Here is a 14568-nt window from a genome sequence, read left to right as displayed (position 1 = left end):
TGATTGTGGCCCACTGGCTGATTCCTGGTGGACCTGCCGGTTACCAAGATTCCCTTCCTGCAAAGGGTGTTAGATAAAGTTTGGCACTCCCCAACCTGACGCCTTCCAGAATTTTTGGAAGAGACTTAACCAATTTGTCTTTGAGGTGCCACAAGACTCTTTTATTGCTTTTGCTGCAAAAATATATATCAACACAGCTAATCTTCCAGCAATAGATAAAGGTCTGGGTCCCATTTCATCCTTGCCCATGCTATCAAAGAGGGGAATTGCAAGGGAAAGAAGCCAAGAAGAAGGTGACATTGAGACAATTCTAGTCAGGAGCAGAGACTTTGCAGGGCAGGAAGTGATCTTTATTGAAGGATGGAAAAATGGGAGGTGTTTGAGCAAGATTAAGGGCCTCTTCTTCTGCTCCTGTGGTGGTTTCCAGAATTGTAGCAGGGGTCTCCCAGTCCCACAGCAGGGCCCCAGAGTCCTAGTTTGTATCTAGTGTCAAGGAAGGAAGGGCCATAGCTCAGGGGTAGAGCATCTGCCTCGCGTGCCGAAGGTAGCAGGTTCAATTCCTGGCATCTCCAGGTAGGGCTGGGGAAAACCCTGTGCCTGAAATCCTGGGCAGCTTCCGCCTGTCACTTGGCAGTACTGAGATAGTCTGACTCAGTATAGACACACTGTTCTAAGTCTACAGGTAGTTTTTATCCCTGCAGCAAAAGAGATGTGCATGGGGATGGGTCCCAGCATGCATTGCAGGCAGAAGTTCCAAGGTTCTGCAGCAGCAGTGTATGATGGGACATTGGGCTATTCAGAGTGCCAATCAAACAATTCAAGAACAAGGCTACTAGGCAAATCTACCCAAGGCAAGGTAGTTTTATGAAGGATCCCTGCTTCCCAGGTTGTGACAAAATGCGCTGTTAAAGCTTGACCTCTGTGCGGAAGACAGGAGGTGGCGCCAGGAGTTGTCGCCTGGCAGTGATGACCAACATGCCGGAATCGTTCAGGGAGCAGCTGATGGACAGAGGATCCATGTCTGCCGGGAGCTGGCACTTGTGAGTGAAAGTGTTGGAGACAGTGCCGTCTTCGGCCACCTGTGGGGCAAGCAAAACACCCTGCCTTAGACGTTCCCCCCAAAGCAGCTCTTCCATTTTACACATCTCAAGTACCAAACTTACGCTGGCTAAAAGATAAGTTCAGTTCTTCAAAGGAGCACCTACCATCATGCATCAAAGCAGGACAAAAAGGTGCGCAAATTAGGGAAAACCTGAGGCATCCATCTCTAGTTGTTGGTTCTTTTGAGTAGATAAAATGTAAGAAACTGCCTTATCCCAAGCCAGGTCTTCCATGCATTCAATTCAGTAATAGAACTGTCTGCACCTGCATTCCCCAATCTGGTTCCCCCACCCCTATAATTTCGTACTTCAGCTCCCAACTGCACCAGCACCAGCATGGCCATGTTCTGGGTGGAAGGGAGTTGTCATTCAAACCATTTGGAAGGCACCAGTTTGGGGATGCCTTGTTGACACTGACTGACAGAGGCCCTCCAAGGATTTTCCTAGCTCTCCTGCATGCAGATCAGATGTCCCCTCCCCCTCCCCAGCTAAGGTCTATCCATGCAAGGCTGTCCTCACCCCCGAACTATAGCAACGGCTGGAATTTTTTCAGCCAAAACCACAAATGCATGACTGCTACAGAGTCACAAACAGGAGACTATATGGTGTCACATCCTCTAAACTTCTGTGGGAAGAAAGGGAACAATAGAAGACTTAATCTTTTTCTTTCTGTGGCTGCACTCTCTTCTTCTAACCTACAATGGGATGGGCCATCTGCGAGCTCTCCTCAAAAGTGTGCACTCCATTTCAGACTGGACTATAGATTTTTGTAACTTTTAGGATTATTGCCTGCTTGATTTTCAATAATGTATGTGTTGAATCCTGGCAAGACTTACAAGTGAGTAAACCTTATATTTTCTTCTTTGCCTAAAGGAGTCTGAGGGTGATTTTCTTTGTTAAGATGGAAACATATAAGAAGAGAGGTGATCCGAATCTGCCTAAGCATCCTTGCAGATCATAATTGTTCTTTCTAGAAGGTTATACAACCTTGTCTCCCAAACTTCTAAATATAAGCTGCACATGGATGGCGATTTTTAACTGTGCTGAAATAGGTGTTTGCATTCTTGCACAAGTAAGAGGATAATGAATAAACAAAATATCCTCTCCTGCTCATCAAAAATCCACGCAACACCCATGGGCGTAGCCAGGATTTTTCTTAGAGGGGGTGGGCAGCAAAAGGTGTTGAGCTTTTCTTAGGGGATCAGCCAAAGTTGTTGAGCTGGGGATGTGTGTGTCTTTTCAACGCTTTTCAATATTTTTTGGTGGCTCTGCCACACAGCAGCCTGCAACCACGCCTCCTGCAGTTTTGATTCCAGCCCCCCGCCCCCACCCCCATTGGCCATCTTACCTTCTCTGCCTGGATGACAATGCAATAGTTATAAGTGGTCACCACGATGTCGTGAGGTTCAAACTGACTGACGTCCGCCATGACCTGGTACTTGTCGCCACTGGCGATCACGTTGCTGCTGCCCAGAGCAGAAGGGTGTGCTGATGGGGGTGAGCCTGTGGCAGGGTGGAGGGAAGCAAAGGCAGAGGAGATGCAGAGGGGTGAGGGTGCGCCCTTGGAACACAGGTCTGGCCATTGCAACAACAGGTGTGGATGGGTGTGAAGAAGAGGCTGGAGGGAGAGAAAGAGGGCTGGAGAGGGGATAGGAAGGGGCGAAGCTGAAATGGATGGGGTGATGGGACGTGGAAGGGGGAAAGCCTTGAGCAAACCATCACTTCAGAGTTCTGGCAGGAAGGAGGACGTGTTCCTGCACAACAGGAGAAAGATGGAAGTGGAGAGAGAGGAGAGAGGAAAGAGAGAGGCAGAGACAGAGAGACAGAAGGGGATGGCAGAAGGAGAGAGAGAAGGAGGAAGGGAGAAAGGGGGTGGCAGAAAAAGAGAGAGGGGGGTAGTGAAAAAGGGTAGCAATGTGGCAAAAGAGAGAGAGAGAGAGAGAAAGGGGTTGGCAGAGACAGAGAGGAGGGGTGGGATGGAGAGAAAGGGATGGGAGGGAGGAAAAAAGAGAGAAAGGGGTTGACAGAGAGAGAGAGAAAGGATGGCCTTGGCCGCTTTGGCTGCAGTCCCATCAGCAGCCGTACATTAGGCTCCCCAGAATGTGGCCTTTGAACAGAGATACCCAGCCACTGACCTAAGGTCAGGCAGCCAAAAGACTCAAAAAGTTCATTTGCCTGGCACTGGCACTCCCTTGGGCCAACCCTGACTCTTGCCTGCTGTTGCTCAAGCTCAGAGCCTGTGGGATCAGTGCTCCTGGCTGCCCCCAGATGGGCTCACTCACCTGAGTACCCATAGGACTCTCGAGCTCTCCCAGCCCCGAAGATCCCATGGGGAGGGTCCAGCAGAGGTTCAAAACGAGGCTTCCCAGGACTGTAGGTGCTGATGTGCTCTGAGCGGAAGGTGGAAGAGGATGAGCTCACCGAAGACATGGCCTGGGCGATGGTGGCAGCAGCTCTCTCCTGGGTGCAGTGTGGGACTAAGGGGTCTGCAGTGCCTACATGGACGGGGGAGGGGAGGGCTTTGTCCTGGTCCAGCAGAGCCAAGATGTCCATAATTGGCCTAGTTGGCTGTGCCCTCGTGCTGGAATGTGAGATAAGGAGGCTGCATTCTCAGCGGCAGGGAGTGAGAGGTGATGAGAACAATGGAGCAGGGTGAAGCCCACCCCCTACCCCTCTGAGCCTCAAGTTTTGCTGCTCGGCTACCTGGGAGACTATATATATATATATATATATCTGTGCCACATCAGACAATGGTTGGAATGGGAGCGGTGTCCAGCAGAGGACCTATTTTATGGGAAAGGGCCATAGCTCAGTATTACTATTATTATTATTATTATTATTATTATTATTATTATTATTATTATTATTATTTTATTCATATGCCGGCCATCTGACTGGATTGCCCCAGCCACTCTGGGCAGCTTCCAACAAATTTAAAACATGGAGCACAGTAAAACATCAAACATTAAAAGCTTCCCTATACAGGGCTGCCTTCAGATGTCTTCTAAAAGTCTGATAGTGGTTTGTTTCCTTGACATCTGGTGGGAGGGCATTCCACAGGCAGGTGCCACTACTGAGAAGGCCCTCTGCCTAGTTCCCTGTAACCCCACTTCTCGCAATTAGGGAACCGCTAGAAGGCCCTCAGAGCTGGATCTCAGTGTCTGGGCTGTACGATGAGGGTGGAGACACTCCTTCAGGTATGCAGGGCCATTGTCCCAGGTTCAAATCCCAGCATTGCTTGGCAGGGCTAAGAGAGAGCCCTAAAGGGAACTGCTGCCAGCCAGGGTAGACAATACTAGGAAAGATGGACCAGTGGCCTGGCTCAGCTTCCTATGAATGAAGCAGAATGCTGATGCCCATATTAAGCATTAGGGCTGAAAGAGCTTTATGCACGACCTCACACAATAGCCTTAAAGGGTAGGCTAGTGCTTTATTATTCCTGTATTGCAGGTTTGGAGAGAAGGAGAGGCTGGCAGATGGTGGCTTGGCTATTGCCATCACATGATGTTGTGGTTGTTCCACACCACCTCCTATGACGCCTAGAGAGCAACAGCTTTTTTGGGCCAGCCTCCAACTCCCGGCCTGACCTACCTGACAGGGTTGTTGTAAGAATCCAGAGGGCAGGAGGAGACCCAGGTAAACCATCTAGAGATCTTCGGATGAGAATGGGAGCAAGTCAAAGATTGAAGGCAGTCATTGTGACCACAGTCTCTGGGTGACCGCATGTGGGTCCCTGTGCCCACCCCTGCTCATCTCATCTCAAAATGGATTTTGCAAAACTGCAGTAAAGGGCAGCAGCAATTTTCAGCAGCGAGAACTCCCCTAGGAGAAAAATCTAACCTACAGAAATCTAACCTCTGGGTTGAGATCTCCATTTCTTGAACTAAGTGAAGATTGTGGTGATTACAAAAGAAGCCACTGAGTTTATAAGTAAGATCTCGTGGGAACACAGCCAGTTGTTCATATTGATCAGTTCCCTGGGGATATGCTGAGATCTGCTGATCTTGCAGAAGAGATGGTGTGGAAAGCTGGTAAAGATTAGACTGCGGTAGTCTGGGGTGGTGGAACTGCAACAAAACCTTGCAGCGTGTTCAGGAGTCCAGTCATGCCATTCTTTTCTCTAACACACACACACACACACACACACACACACACACCAGTATTTCCGTCCTTATTTGAAAGCTTCTGGGGTTCTTTCCCCCCTTACGGCTTTTTTATACTTCTGAAAAGCTTGAGATTCCCCCAGCCCCTACCAACGCATACCTCTTGGGAGTGGGTGATTACCTTGTAGCTGCACATGAGAGGCAGTGTGGCATAGTGGTTAGAGTTTCAGGCAAGGACCTTAGTGACTAGAGTCAAAATCCTCACTCAGCCATGAAGCTCACTCAGTGACCTTGGGCCAGTCTCCATCTCTCAGCCTAACCTACCTTACAGGGGTGTTGTGAGGGTAAAATGGAGAGCAGGGTAAACCATGCCTGCCACTGTGGGCTCCTTAGAGGAAAGGTAGGGTGGAAATGTAATAAATCAAACAAAAATGAAATAATCAACACAGTGGTGTTGCATGGGGTGGCCCTGGGTGCAAAATTGTTAGGGGTGCAAAATTTCAACACCCTCTATGCATCTGCACACTTCCATTGCAAACGGCTTCTCCATGCGAACCATGAAGTGACCTCTCCAGACTCTTCTGATCTCTGTGGCTGCAGTCTCCTGGGCGGCACAGATACCACTGTATGTGCATGCATACTCTGTCCATTTCCCTCCCTTCTGTGCAGCCCCGGGCCATGGCAACCCATGTTACGCCACTGAATCAGCAGCACTCAAACCTTGAACGTAGTGGGAATGATTCCTTCTGGATGACCTTGCGACTTCTTGGAAACCCAACAGGGATCCCTCAGTGAGAAGCTCACTGGTGGCAGATTGGCTCCCCTGAATGATAGCTTGCCCTGTGTTTTTCTAGGTTATGCTCTCAGTCTGGGAAGGAGGAGGAGGCCTTCTGCTTGTCCATCCAAGAACCCTCTGGGAAAAGAACTCCGGAGGCGGAACGTTTGCAAACCACCCTCCCAATCCTACTTGTGGGAGGATGCAGTGAGCGAAGTTAGTAGGGCCAGTCCACAGAGACAGAGAAAGACACACACACATGGAGAGACACAGTCAGGTAGAACCAGCCTTTTAATGAATTACAGATACAAACAGAACGAAAACAGACACTCGTACCAGCCAGGGGCATACATCGGGAGCAGGGCAGGGCAGAAACAGGGACACACGGAAACAATATTGTGCATTTGGGGGCAGGGAGCCTAGTGCAAGGGCTGGAGAGGATGGGGGAAGTGGGGGAGGGGTGCATAGGCTTTGGGGCACAGCTCTGCAGGTGCATCAAGGGGGGGTGGCAGGAAGGGGAGGGCTGCCCAGAGGCTAGTTGTGGGGCAGGGTGGTCCACCGACTTTGGACTGGGTTTGCACAAAGTTGTGGCGAGGGGAGGAAGCCATGATAACTACTCAAGCATCCTTGGCTGGAAGGGATCTCCTTGAACTGAACCTGGTTTTATTCCTCCCTCTCCCCTCCCCTCCACATCACCTGAACAGTCCTTCAGCCCTTCGTCCCTCATCTTTCACTGTCATCCTTGTAGGCTGTGCCAGAGCTGCCTCAAAATAGCTACAAGGGACCATTGCAGTACCTGACCCTCATCGCACCTTCAGCAAACCTGTCCTCTCCAGTCAGGATGGCACATAGCTGGTGAGAGATGCCCTGGTCTCTGTCCATCCCTTGGTCCATCCCTTGCCACAGAGCAGCTCCCTTAAATTCTTAGGAATGAGCTACTTTTCCCAAAGGCCTTGCTTCTCCTAAAAGATGGGCAGCTGTCTGTGAAATTGCACTTTCCATAGAAGGTGCCAACAAACACAGAGAAGCCTGGGGCAGAACAGAGACCAGGGCCTGCGTGGGACCCTGCAGGGACACACACATACACATTTCTGCATTTAGCAGTAACCACTCATTTCCAGACTTCCACCTCATGTCCTGCTCCTGCTGCCCGTCGTTTTGCCATCTCCCTCCGAGCCCAACTAGTGCAACCACCCAGAGTGGAGAGCACAAGGCAAGCAGAAGATGCTGCTCTTTCCTCGCTCTAAGCAGGTGAGTAGATGGTGAAAGCAAGGAGGAGGAGCAAGGTCTGGAGGCTGCAGGGTTCGGAGATACCCAGCGAAGCCAGTGGCCCTGCAAACCATTTTTCCCTACCCTCACCTCCAGATCATGAGAGATATTAGGAACCTGGTTCTTTCCCTGCTCCCCGTTCCACACACCAAACAGAAGCATCTCTCAGAAGTCCCATTTCACTGCTCCCCAACCTGCTCTCTGTGGATTACCTGGTTAAAAACAAAAAATAGGAGAGGCAGCCAAACCAGGAGGGAAGGACCTGATTGTCTTGAGTTGGGGTCTGTATTCATGCATCTGTGTGTGTGTGTTTGTGTGTGTGTGCAAGTGCTTTGGGGCATGTGTTCGCATTTACCGCACTTCTCTCCTGATGTGCATTCTTCAGGGATATTTCTCAATGGTCATGCTGAACACAGAGTGACCAAGTGCAATGGATGGCAGGGCTCCTGTGCCTTGAAGAGTTGTGCCAAAGAATGAAATCTGCAGAGTCATGGGATTGGGGGGCTTGCGTGAATGCTGCATCAGATGAACCCAAGATGAGCCCTGTGGATTAGACCAGAGGTATACTGCCTCTGAACATGGAGGTTCTGCTCCCTCTAGAGGAAACCAGGGGGAGCCCTCACATCTATTAGAGTTGATCATCTGCACCGAGGAAACAAGTAGAAAGCTGGGATTAAAATGGGGGAAAAGAGCTACAGGCAAAATGGTTTAAAACTACTCAGCAGGGCTTCACCCCTAAAGTGTGTATGGAAGCATAGCTACTGGGGTTGCTGAAACATCTTTGTTAAAGCGAACCAGCCATCTATCAGATTTAGGGTTGCCAACTTTTATTACTGATCCTGGGGCCTTTACCAACTGCCTGACCCACTGAAATTTATCAGGGGATAAGCAATTTAGCATAGAGAAACAGTGGCGGACAGTGAATGAAGCTTCGCCTGCAACATTTCTGTGGGTCAGGCTGATATCACAGACCTAGGAGAAGGAGCAGCCTTAAAACACTGGCAACCCTAAGAATTACAATTCCCAGAATTACTGGTGGGTGGGAAAGGGGTTATGCTTTTTAACTGCTTTAAAAGAGGTGTGTGTGTGTCTCTTCTGCATGTGCATGTGGGGGGGGGGGCAGGGAGCAGACTTGTGCTACAGTACACCTGTGTGCATGCAGGTGGCAGGATTTATGGAGCGATGCACGCCAAGGGGATACGCAGGCTTGCATCTGTGTGTCTCTTTTTTTCTGGGCATATAGGTACGCGCTGCAGACTTAACACTGGTTTTTCGTAGCACTCCTCCCCAGGGAACTTTGCTACAGTAGTTGTGCGAGGAGGTGCTAAGGATCTTTAACAGAACCCTCAGGGCTCTGACCAAACCAAAGTCCCTGGGGGATCCTTCTGAAGCAGCCGTAACAGTTGAGCTGGCATAAAACTGGCAGAAGTTTGGAGACTAGATAAACCTGGCCTGTATGCCTAATTAACCCACCATACAGGTTTAGGCCTGTCCATACCCTGGTGGTTGTTGAATGCCTTGTGCCTCCTTTAACTTCCCCTTGTCCATGTGGCGTTCTCCACACTACTGCTGCCCCACACTTTCTCATCCCTAATTCTAAGGTGCAGAAATCAGCAGCCAGGGTGCTCAGCGGGGGGAAACAGTTCAAGCGTATTACACCTACCCTGGCCCAAACTGTGCTTACCGCTAATTACTTTCCAGGCCCGATTCAAAGTGCTGGTCTTGACCTATAAAGCCTTAAAGGGCCCAGGACTGCAATACCTCAAGGACCACCTCTCCCCACATGAACTGATCCAGACCCTGAGATCATCATCCGAGGCCCTTCTTCATGTGCCTCCTCCACAAGAGGTCCAGAGGGTGGCAACACAAGAACAGGGCCTTTTCTGCGGTGGCTTCCCATTTGTGGAATGCTCTCCCCAGGGAGGCTTGACTGGCGCCTTCATTACATGCCTTTAAGAACCGGACCTTTGGCTAATTAAACAACCCATTGCCTTTTAAATGTGTCTGCGGAGGGGTGGGTGTTATTTATTATTCTGATTTTTTTGTTTGTTACGTGTTTTGTGTCCTTATACTGTATCTTTGGGTGAAGAGCATTATAAATTGGAATAAATAATAAAATAAATCTGGAGAGTCCTTGTGCAACTGATGCAGCCATCCTGTTTGGATTTTCTAAGCGCAAAGAAACTTTGCTTAGGAGTGAGAAAGGGTGGAACAGCAGTAGTCGGCCGCATGGACAATGGGGAATTAAAGGGAGCATGAAAGGTTCCCTAATCCACAGTTAGCCAAGGCATGAGTGGACCTGAAGTCATTCTAACCCCCTGGCACCACCTTAGAGCCCTGCTGGAGGGTAAGGGCCCCCCTCACATTTGGAGCTGCTTAGAGCTGGGGGCTGGGGTAGGCGGATCCCTTCCTCACGGGGTCTTGTGCAGTGGGGTGAACTGCTAAGGGGCAGAGGAGAGGTGGGATGAGGATCACAGTATTTTCCCACCCCGGGCTGTCCAGGATGGAAGCGTGGAGAAAGCGGCGGACCCCTTAGAAAACCCGTCCACAGGAGGAAGAGCAATGCCCGCGAGGATGACAGCAACACAGACACACACGCACACACACACATACAAAAATATAGAAAAGATCTGGGGTGGGAGGACTGGCTGCTCCCACCGACGCCCTGCCATGCTCCCGGCTTATTCCCAAGGAAGGGAGTTGGGGGGAAGAGGAGCACATAGGAATTCCCCCCCCCCGCTCCCTCCTTAACCCTTCTTTCCCCCGGCGGGTCCATAGTATAAAATTCAAGACAGTAAAAGCCGAGAAGTGTCCATTTGGGCCAGTGTGGATTTTTTTTCTTTTTTTTCTTTTTTCTTTTTATATAAAAAAGGCATAACAAATCAAGCATCCATTGCATTCCACATTCTGTTTCAGCCCTTCAACCTCGAGCCAGAGAAGTTGGAAGGGGAAGGGGTCAGGCGCGGAGATATACATATATATTTATAGATATATATATTAGTTAAATTGTCTTAAGGGTCGTCGTCATCACAGTTTAGCCATGCCACTTGGACAGCATGAGACGGGCCTCTTCTCTCCCCCCCCCCGCACCAACCCTGGGTGGGGGCACTGAGATCGGGGAGAGCACAGCATGCTCCCAACAGGCCCTAGATTTGGGGGCGGGCGGGCGTGGGGGTTTGTCCAGCTGTCGTTGCCCCGCTGTTGCTTTTGTTCTGTCGCTTTGCTTGATTCTTCCCCCACCCCCACCCCCACCCTCAAGACATTCTCATGCAAAGAAAACGAAACAGACCACGAGAGAGAAAGAGAGAGAAAATGCAGCAGGCAAAATCCACGGAGCCACGCGTGGGAGAGGCCCCCCCCCCTCAGGCTTCAATGGTTGGATCAGATGGCACAGTGGAGGTGAAGGCAGGAGGGCAGGGCAGGGCAGGGGGGCGCTGGTCAGCTTACCACCCCGTCTCCCCCTGCCCTGCGGACAGCCAGGCCGCCACCCGGTGAAGGAAGGGGGAGCCCCCGCTCCGGGACGACAGGCGGGCCACGGAGCACAGTCGAGGGCGGATGCCACGGAGCAGGACAGAAAAATGGCAGGTGAAGCATGCCGCGGCGAGAGCAGGTCTCACTGCTCGCCGGTGTCTTCCTCTTGCTCTTCCTCCTCCTCTTCGTTGTCGTCCAGGGAGACCACGCCTGAAGAGGCCACATCGGACACTTTCCTCCGGACCTGGCAGCTGTCCTCGTGACCCTTGTAGTCCTTGCAGGGGATGCCCTCGTCTTCGGTGGGCGAGAGGCAGGACTCGGTGAAGGACATGGAGTACATTGAGTCCAGGCACTCGAGCTGTGCTAGGCTCCGGAAGGCACATTCCCCGGCTGTCTGTGGGGGCAACTTGGAGAGGAGGAGCTCCTCCTCGCCCGACATGGAGCCCAGCAGCTTGGCGGCCAGTTCTGAGGGCGAGCCCAGCTCCTTGAGGAGGAGGCTGTCCTCCAGGCTGCAGAGGCTGGAGCACAAGGTCTCCGGAGAGATGGTGGTCTGGGAGGAGTCGCTCTCTGGGTCGCAGGAGCCTTGGCGGGCATTCAGCTGGCACAAGCGGCTGTGCAGGAAGCCCTTCAGCAGGGTGCTGGGGGGCAGCTGGCTCGCTGCATCTGCAACACAGCAAGGGGAGGGCATGAGCAGCGCGGCATTCAAGGGACACGGGGGACGGGCCCCGAGGTCCAAAGCAGTGTTCGAAATTAGCCAGGCGCCAGGCGCGTTTTGCACCTGGTTATCGGCCACTTGAGGCCACGTGAAGATGCTGGCCTTTTCTGTAAAATTGCTAGAGAGAACTTGGTGAGAACACTTCCCTTTGTGTCCTGGCAGGAAGAAGGCGTAGCTGTTTATGCTTTTCCCTGCCTGAACGCACTGTCTTCCCAACTCAGCTCCAACATGCCTACAATGTGAGAATGTCTGCAAGTCTGAGCTCCAGCTCAGACTCCATTTTTAAGCTAGATTTAAGTTTGCCTTAGTAACTCAATCACTATTTTCAGCCTGCCTGAACGAAGCTGCTGTGTCTGTTACTCTTTAAAATGTATTGCTGGTGAGTGAATGTTTCAAGGCTGTTTGTGAGTGATTATAGTTTTAAGGGGGAGGAAAGGAGGAAATACCAGGAAAATCCAGTCTGTCTTAAAGCACCCTGGATTATTAAAACTAAAAGGCTAAAACTAGCTTATCTAAGCTTCCCTTTTAAGCTGCAAAGGGGTGGCACTCTGCTGAACTCACAAACATGAGGAGGGAAGGATAATATCTAACAAATATATCGTCTCCTAGCATCTAATCATATCCCAACACAAATGGTGCAGCTCTGCCCCATATCATCAATGTGAATTTGGGGGAGACAGTTCACCCTGAAAACTTTTTGAGCCCGTTCAGTTTCCCAAAATTTGCAGCAAGCTAGCTAACGGTAAAGGGACCCCTGACCTTCAGGTCCAGTCGTGGCCGACTCTGGGGTTGTGGCGCTCATCTCGCTCTATAGGCCAAGGGAGCTGGCATTTGTCCGCAGTCAGCTTCCGGGTCATGAGGCCAGCATGACTAAGCCGCTTATGGCAAACCAGAGCAGTGCACGGAAATGTTGTTTACCTTCCCGCCAGAGTGGTATCTATTTATCTACTTGCACTTTGACGTGCTTTCGAACTGCTAGGTTGGCAGGAGCAGGGACCGAGCAATGAGAGCTCACCCCATCGCGGGGATTTGAACCGCCGACCTTCTGATCAGCAAGTCCTAGGCTCTGTGGTTTAACCCACAGCACCATTAAAAACACACACATACACTTTAGCAGGGCTTACAGTAGCCCTCCCCATCATGGGAGAGCAGGTGGCTCTCTGCCTTGGCTACCCCTGTGACGTTCGTTCCTGCAACCGGAGAGAGGTAACTTTTCCATCTATGCCTCCTCCTCCTCCTCCTCTCCATTGCCCACTCATTCTAATTATACAGAGGAGTAATTAGAACTTTCTTTAGATGCCGCACCACAGATTACCGCTGACTTTCTTTGATATGCAAATAGCGCCCGATTCGTCGGCAGTTAATTGTAGGAAAAAGGGAGCTTTTGTCTGCGCAAGAAGGACGCAGATTACACACTCTGCCAACACACGGGTGCCAGCTGGCGGGCTCTCCGTGGGCGCAGAAGGCCCTGCGACCCGTGGCACCATGCCAAGGGGTAAGCAGGAAACAGCAGGTGAGAAAAGCCAAACAGACGATATATGGGGACAGAGAGTGATGCTCATATACCCCCTTTCTGCAAAGGCAATTTTGTCTTTCAATCTTAGCCAGTGTTCAAATGGAGACACGATGGCTGAGGCTGGCACAGTCCAGAGCACGCCAACTGGGATGTTCATATATCTGAGCAATTCAGTGGCTGCTTCTTCTTTGTTATTACATTTTACTTTTACTGTATATCCTGTCTTTCTTCCCAAAGGAGCCCAGGGCGACAAACAGACACACAACTTAAGCAAAATGAATTCTATAGCAACATTCTAAAAACAAACGTAACAGTTAAAAACACCCAAAAGTTATTACTTTTGAAAACATCCTCCAGCTGTACCTTAGGCACAAGAATCATCCTGCTATGTTTGTGGACCCCCCTCTGTTGGGGCTGCCATTTTTGCAAGAAGGGAGCTCTTACAGACTGCCATTTCTATCTGCTACACCTAATTATGAACTTCCCTCACTTGGAGACAGAAGACTTTGGTTCACCCGCTTGCAAGGCCAGACATGGGACGTTTGGGGCACGTTGATTTCCTGCCTAGGCTTCTGCATCAGGTTGAAGGCAGAAGAAAATGTTGCTAGAAGATGTAACAAAATGAAGCACCTCCCAGCACCATTTTTCAAGACCTTGAGTTTGGTCTTCTAGTGTCCCAATATCGGCACAATCTTGCAGGTGAGTTCAAGTGGCACCCAAGTGATCCTGCTAAACCCAAAAATCCCATTTCCTTACTATTGTAATAGCTCAAGAACTGATTGCAGAATCGCAGTTGAGCCATCTGAAAGTCATTCTTTAATGCAGTGGTTCCCAACTGGTGGGGACTCCAAGGGGTCCAAGGCACCATCCACATAACAAAAACTACCATAGAGTTATCAAAATGTTCAAAAGTAGGGGGTCCGTGGCTTGGCTTTTGAAAAACCAGGTGTCTGCAGTACTTAGCTAATTGGGAACCACAGCTTTGGATGACATGGGAGTGGGTGTGCAGGTCTTCCTTGGAAGAATGGAAGAGGCTGCCTGACCTCAGATTTGTGGAAGATCACAAGGAGTTTGGTTCTTTCAGACCGCTATTATGTTGGAGGTTTTCATCTCAGTTACATTGAATTCAGGTTGTGTTTCCAAATAAATGAAGGGAAAGAAAAGATTCCAGTTCTCCTGAGAGCATCTGATCACACTTGCCTTCCTTTGTTAGCCTTTCCAGGGTCCTTTCAATAGTGAAATATTTTTTTTTACCCAAATGTTGGATGGTGACTTCCAAACCACCCTCTTTCCTTCATCTTCTTCCTTCCCTCCCTTTATCCTGATGTTGAAGAGGTGCAGTAGACTTTTTTTCTTTAACCCCATATTCCCATGTGGTTTCTCTAAGTCCTTAAACAGAGGTCCACGTTAATGGGGTCTCTCTTGTCCATGGTGACAGCCTGTATCTTTTGATTAAATTTGCTCCTTAGCTGTGATGCACAATAAATTTTATCCTCTTGTTCAACCTATCTTTTCTCACTTTTCAGTTCACCAACTAATGGCCACAATCCCTCCACCTGCCCTGGCACTGGAATGAGATTATTTTAAGAGTTAGGAGAGGTGCTGGATTGCATGGGGCA

At 50.2% G+C, this 14568-nt stretch overlaps 2 protein-coding genes across 8 annotated transcripts in view; both read right to left on the bottom strand.

Moving 5' to 3' along the window:
- Positions 1-328: 328 nt before the first annotated feature.
- Positions 329-3668, bottom strand: LOC114598054 (alpha-crystallin B chain-like). Its single transcript, XM_028731702.2, has 3 exons — positions 3383-3668; positions 2449-2603; positions 329-1079 (listed from the first exon to the last, which is right to left on the bottom strand). The coding sequence occupies exons 1-3, from the start codon at positions 3651-3653 to the stop codon at positions 906-908; spliced, it is 600 nt and encodes a 199-aa protein (XP_028587535.2). The 5' UTR covers positions 3654-3668; the 3' UTR covers positions 329-905.
- A 6390-nt stretch (positions 3669-10058) lies between these two features.
- Positions 10059-14568, bottom strand: part of FAM131A (family with sequence similarity 131 member A) — a 58280-nt gene continuing 53770 nt past the window's right edge. For all 7 annotated transcript variants that reach the window (XM_028731705.2, XM_028731704.2, XM_028731703.2 and 4 more), the window contains one exon: positions 10059-11381. In XM_028731705.2, the coding sequence (XP_028587538.2) occupies positions 10861-11381 (521 nt within the window). In that variant the 3' untranslated portion in view covers positions 10059-10860. The remainder of the gene's footprint in view (positions 11382-14568) is intronic.

The sequence above is a fragment of the Podarcis muralis genome, chromosome 6 (genome assembly GCF_964188315.1).
Source record: "Podarcis muralis chromosome 6, rPodMur119.hap1.1, whole genome shotgun sequence".
In the NCBI taxonomy this organism is placed as follows: Eukaryota; Metazoa; Chordata; class Lepidosauria; order Squamata; family Lacertidae; genus Podarcis; species Podarcis muralis.
Note: the sequence above shows the minus strand (reverse complement) of the source record. Positions and strands in the feature narration are given on the sequence as shown.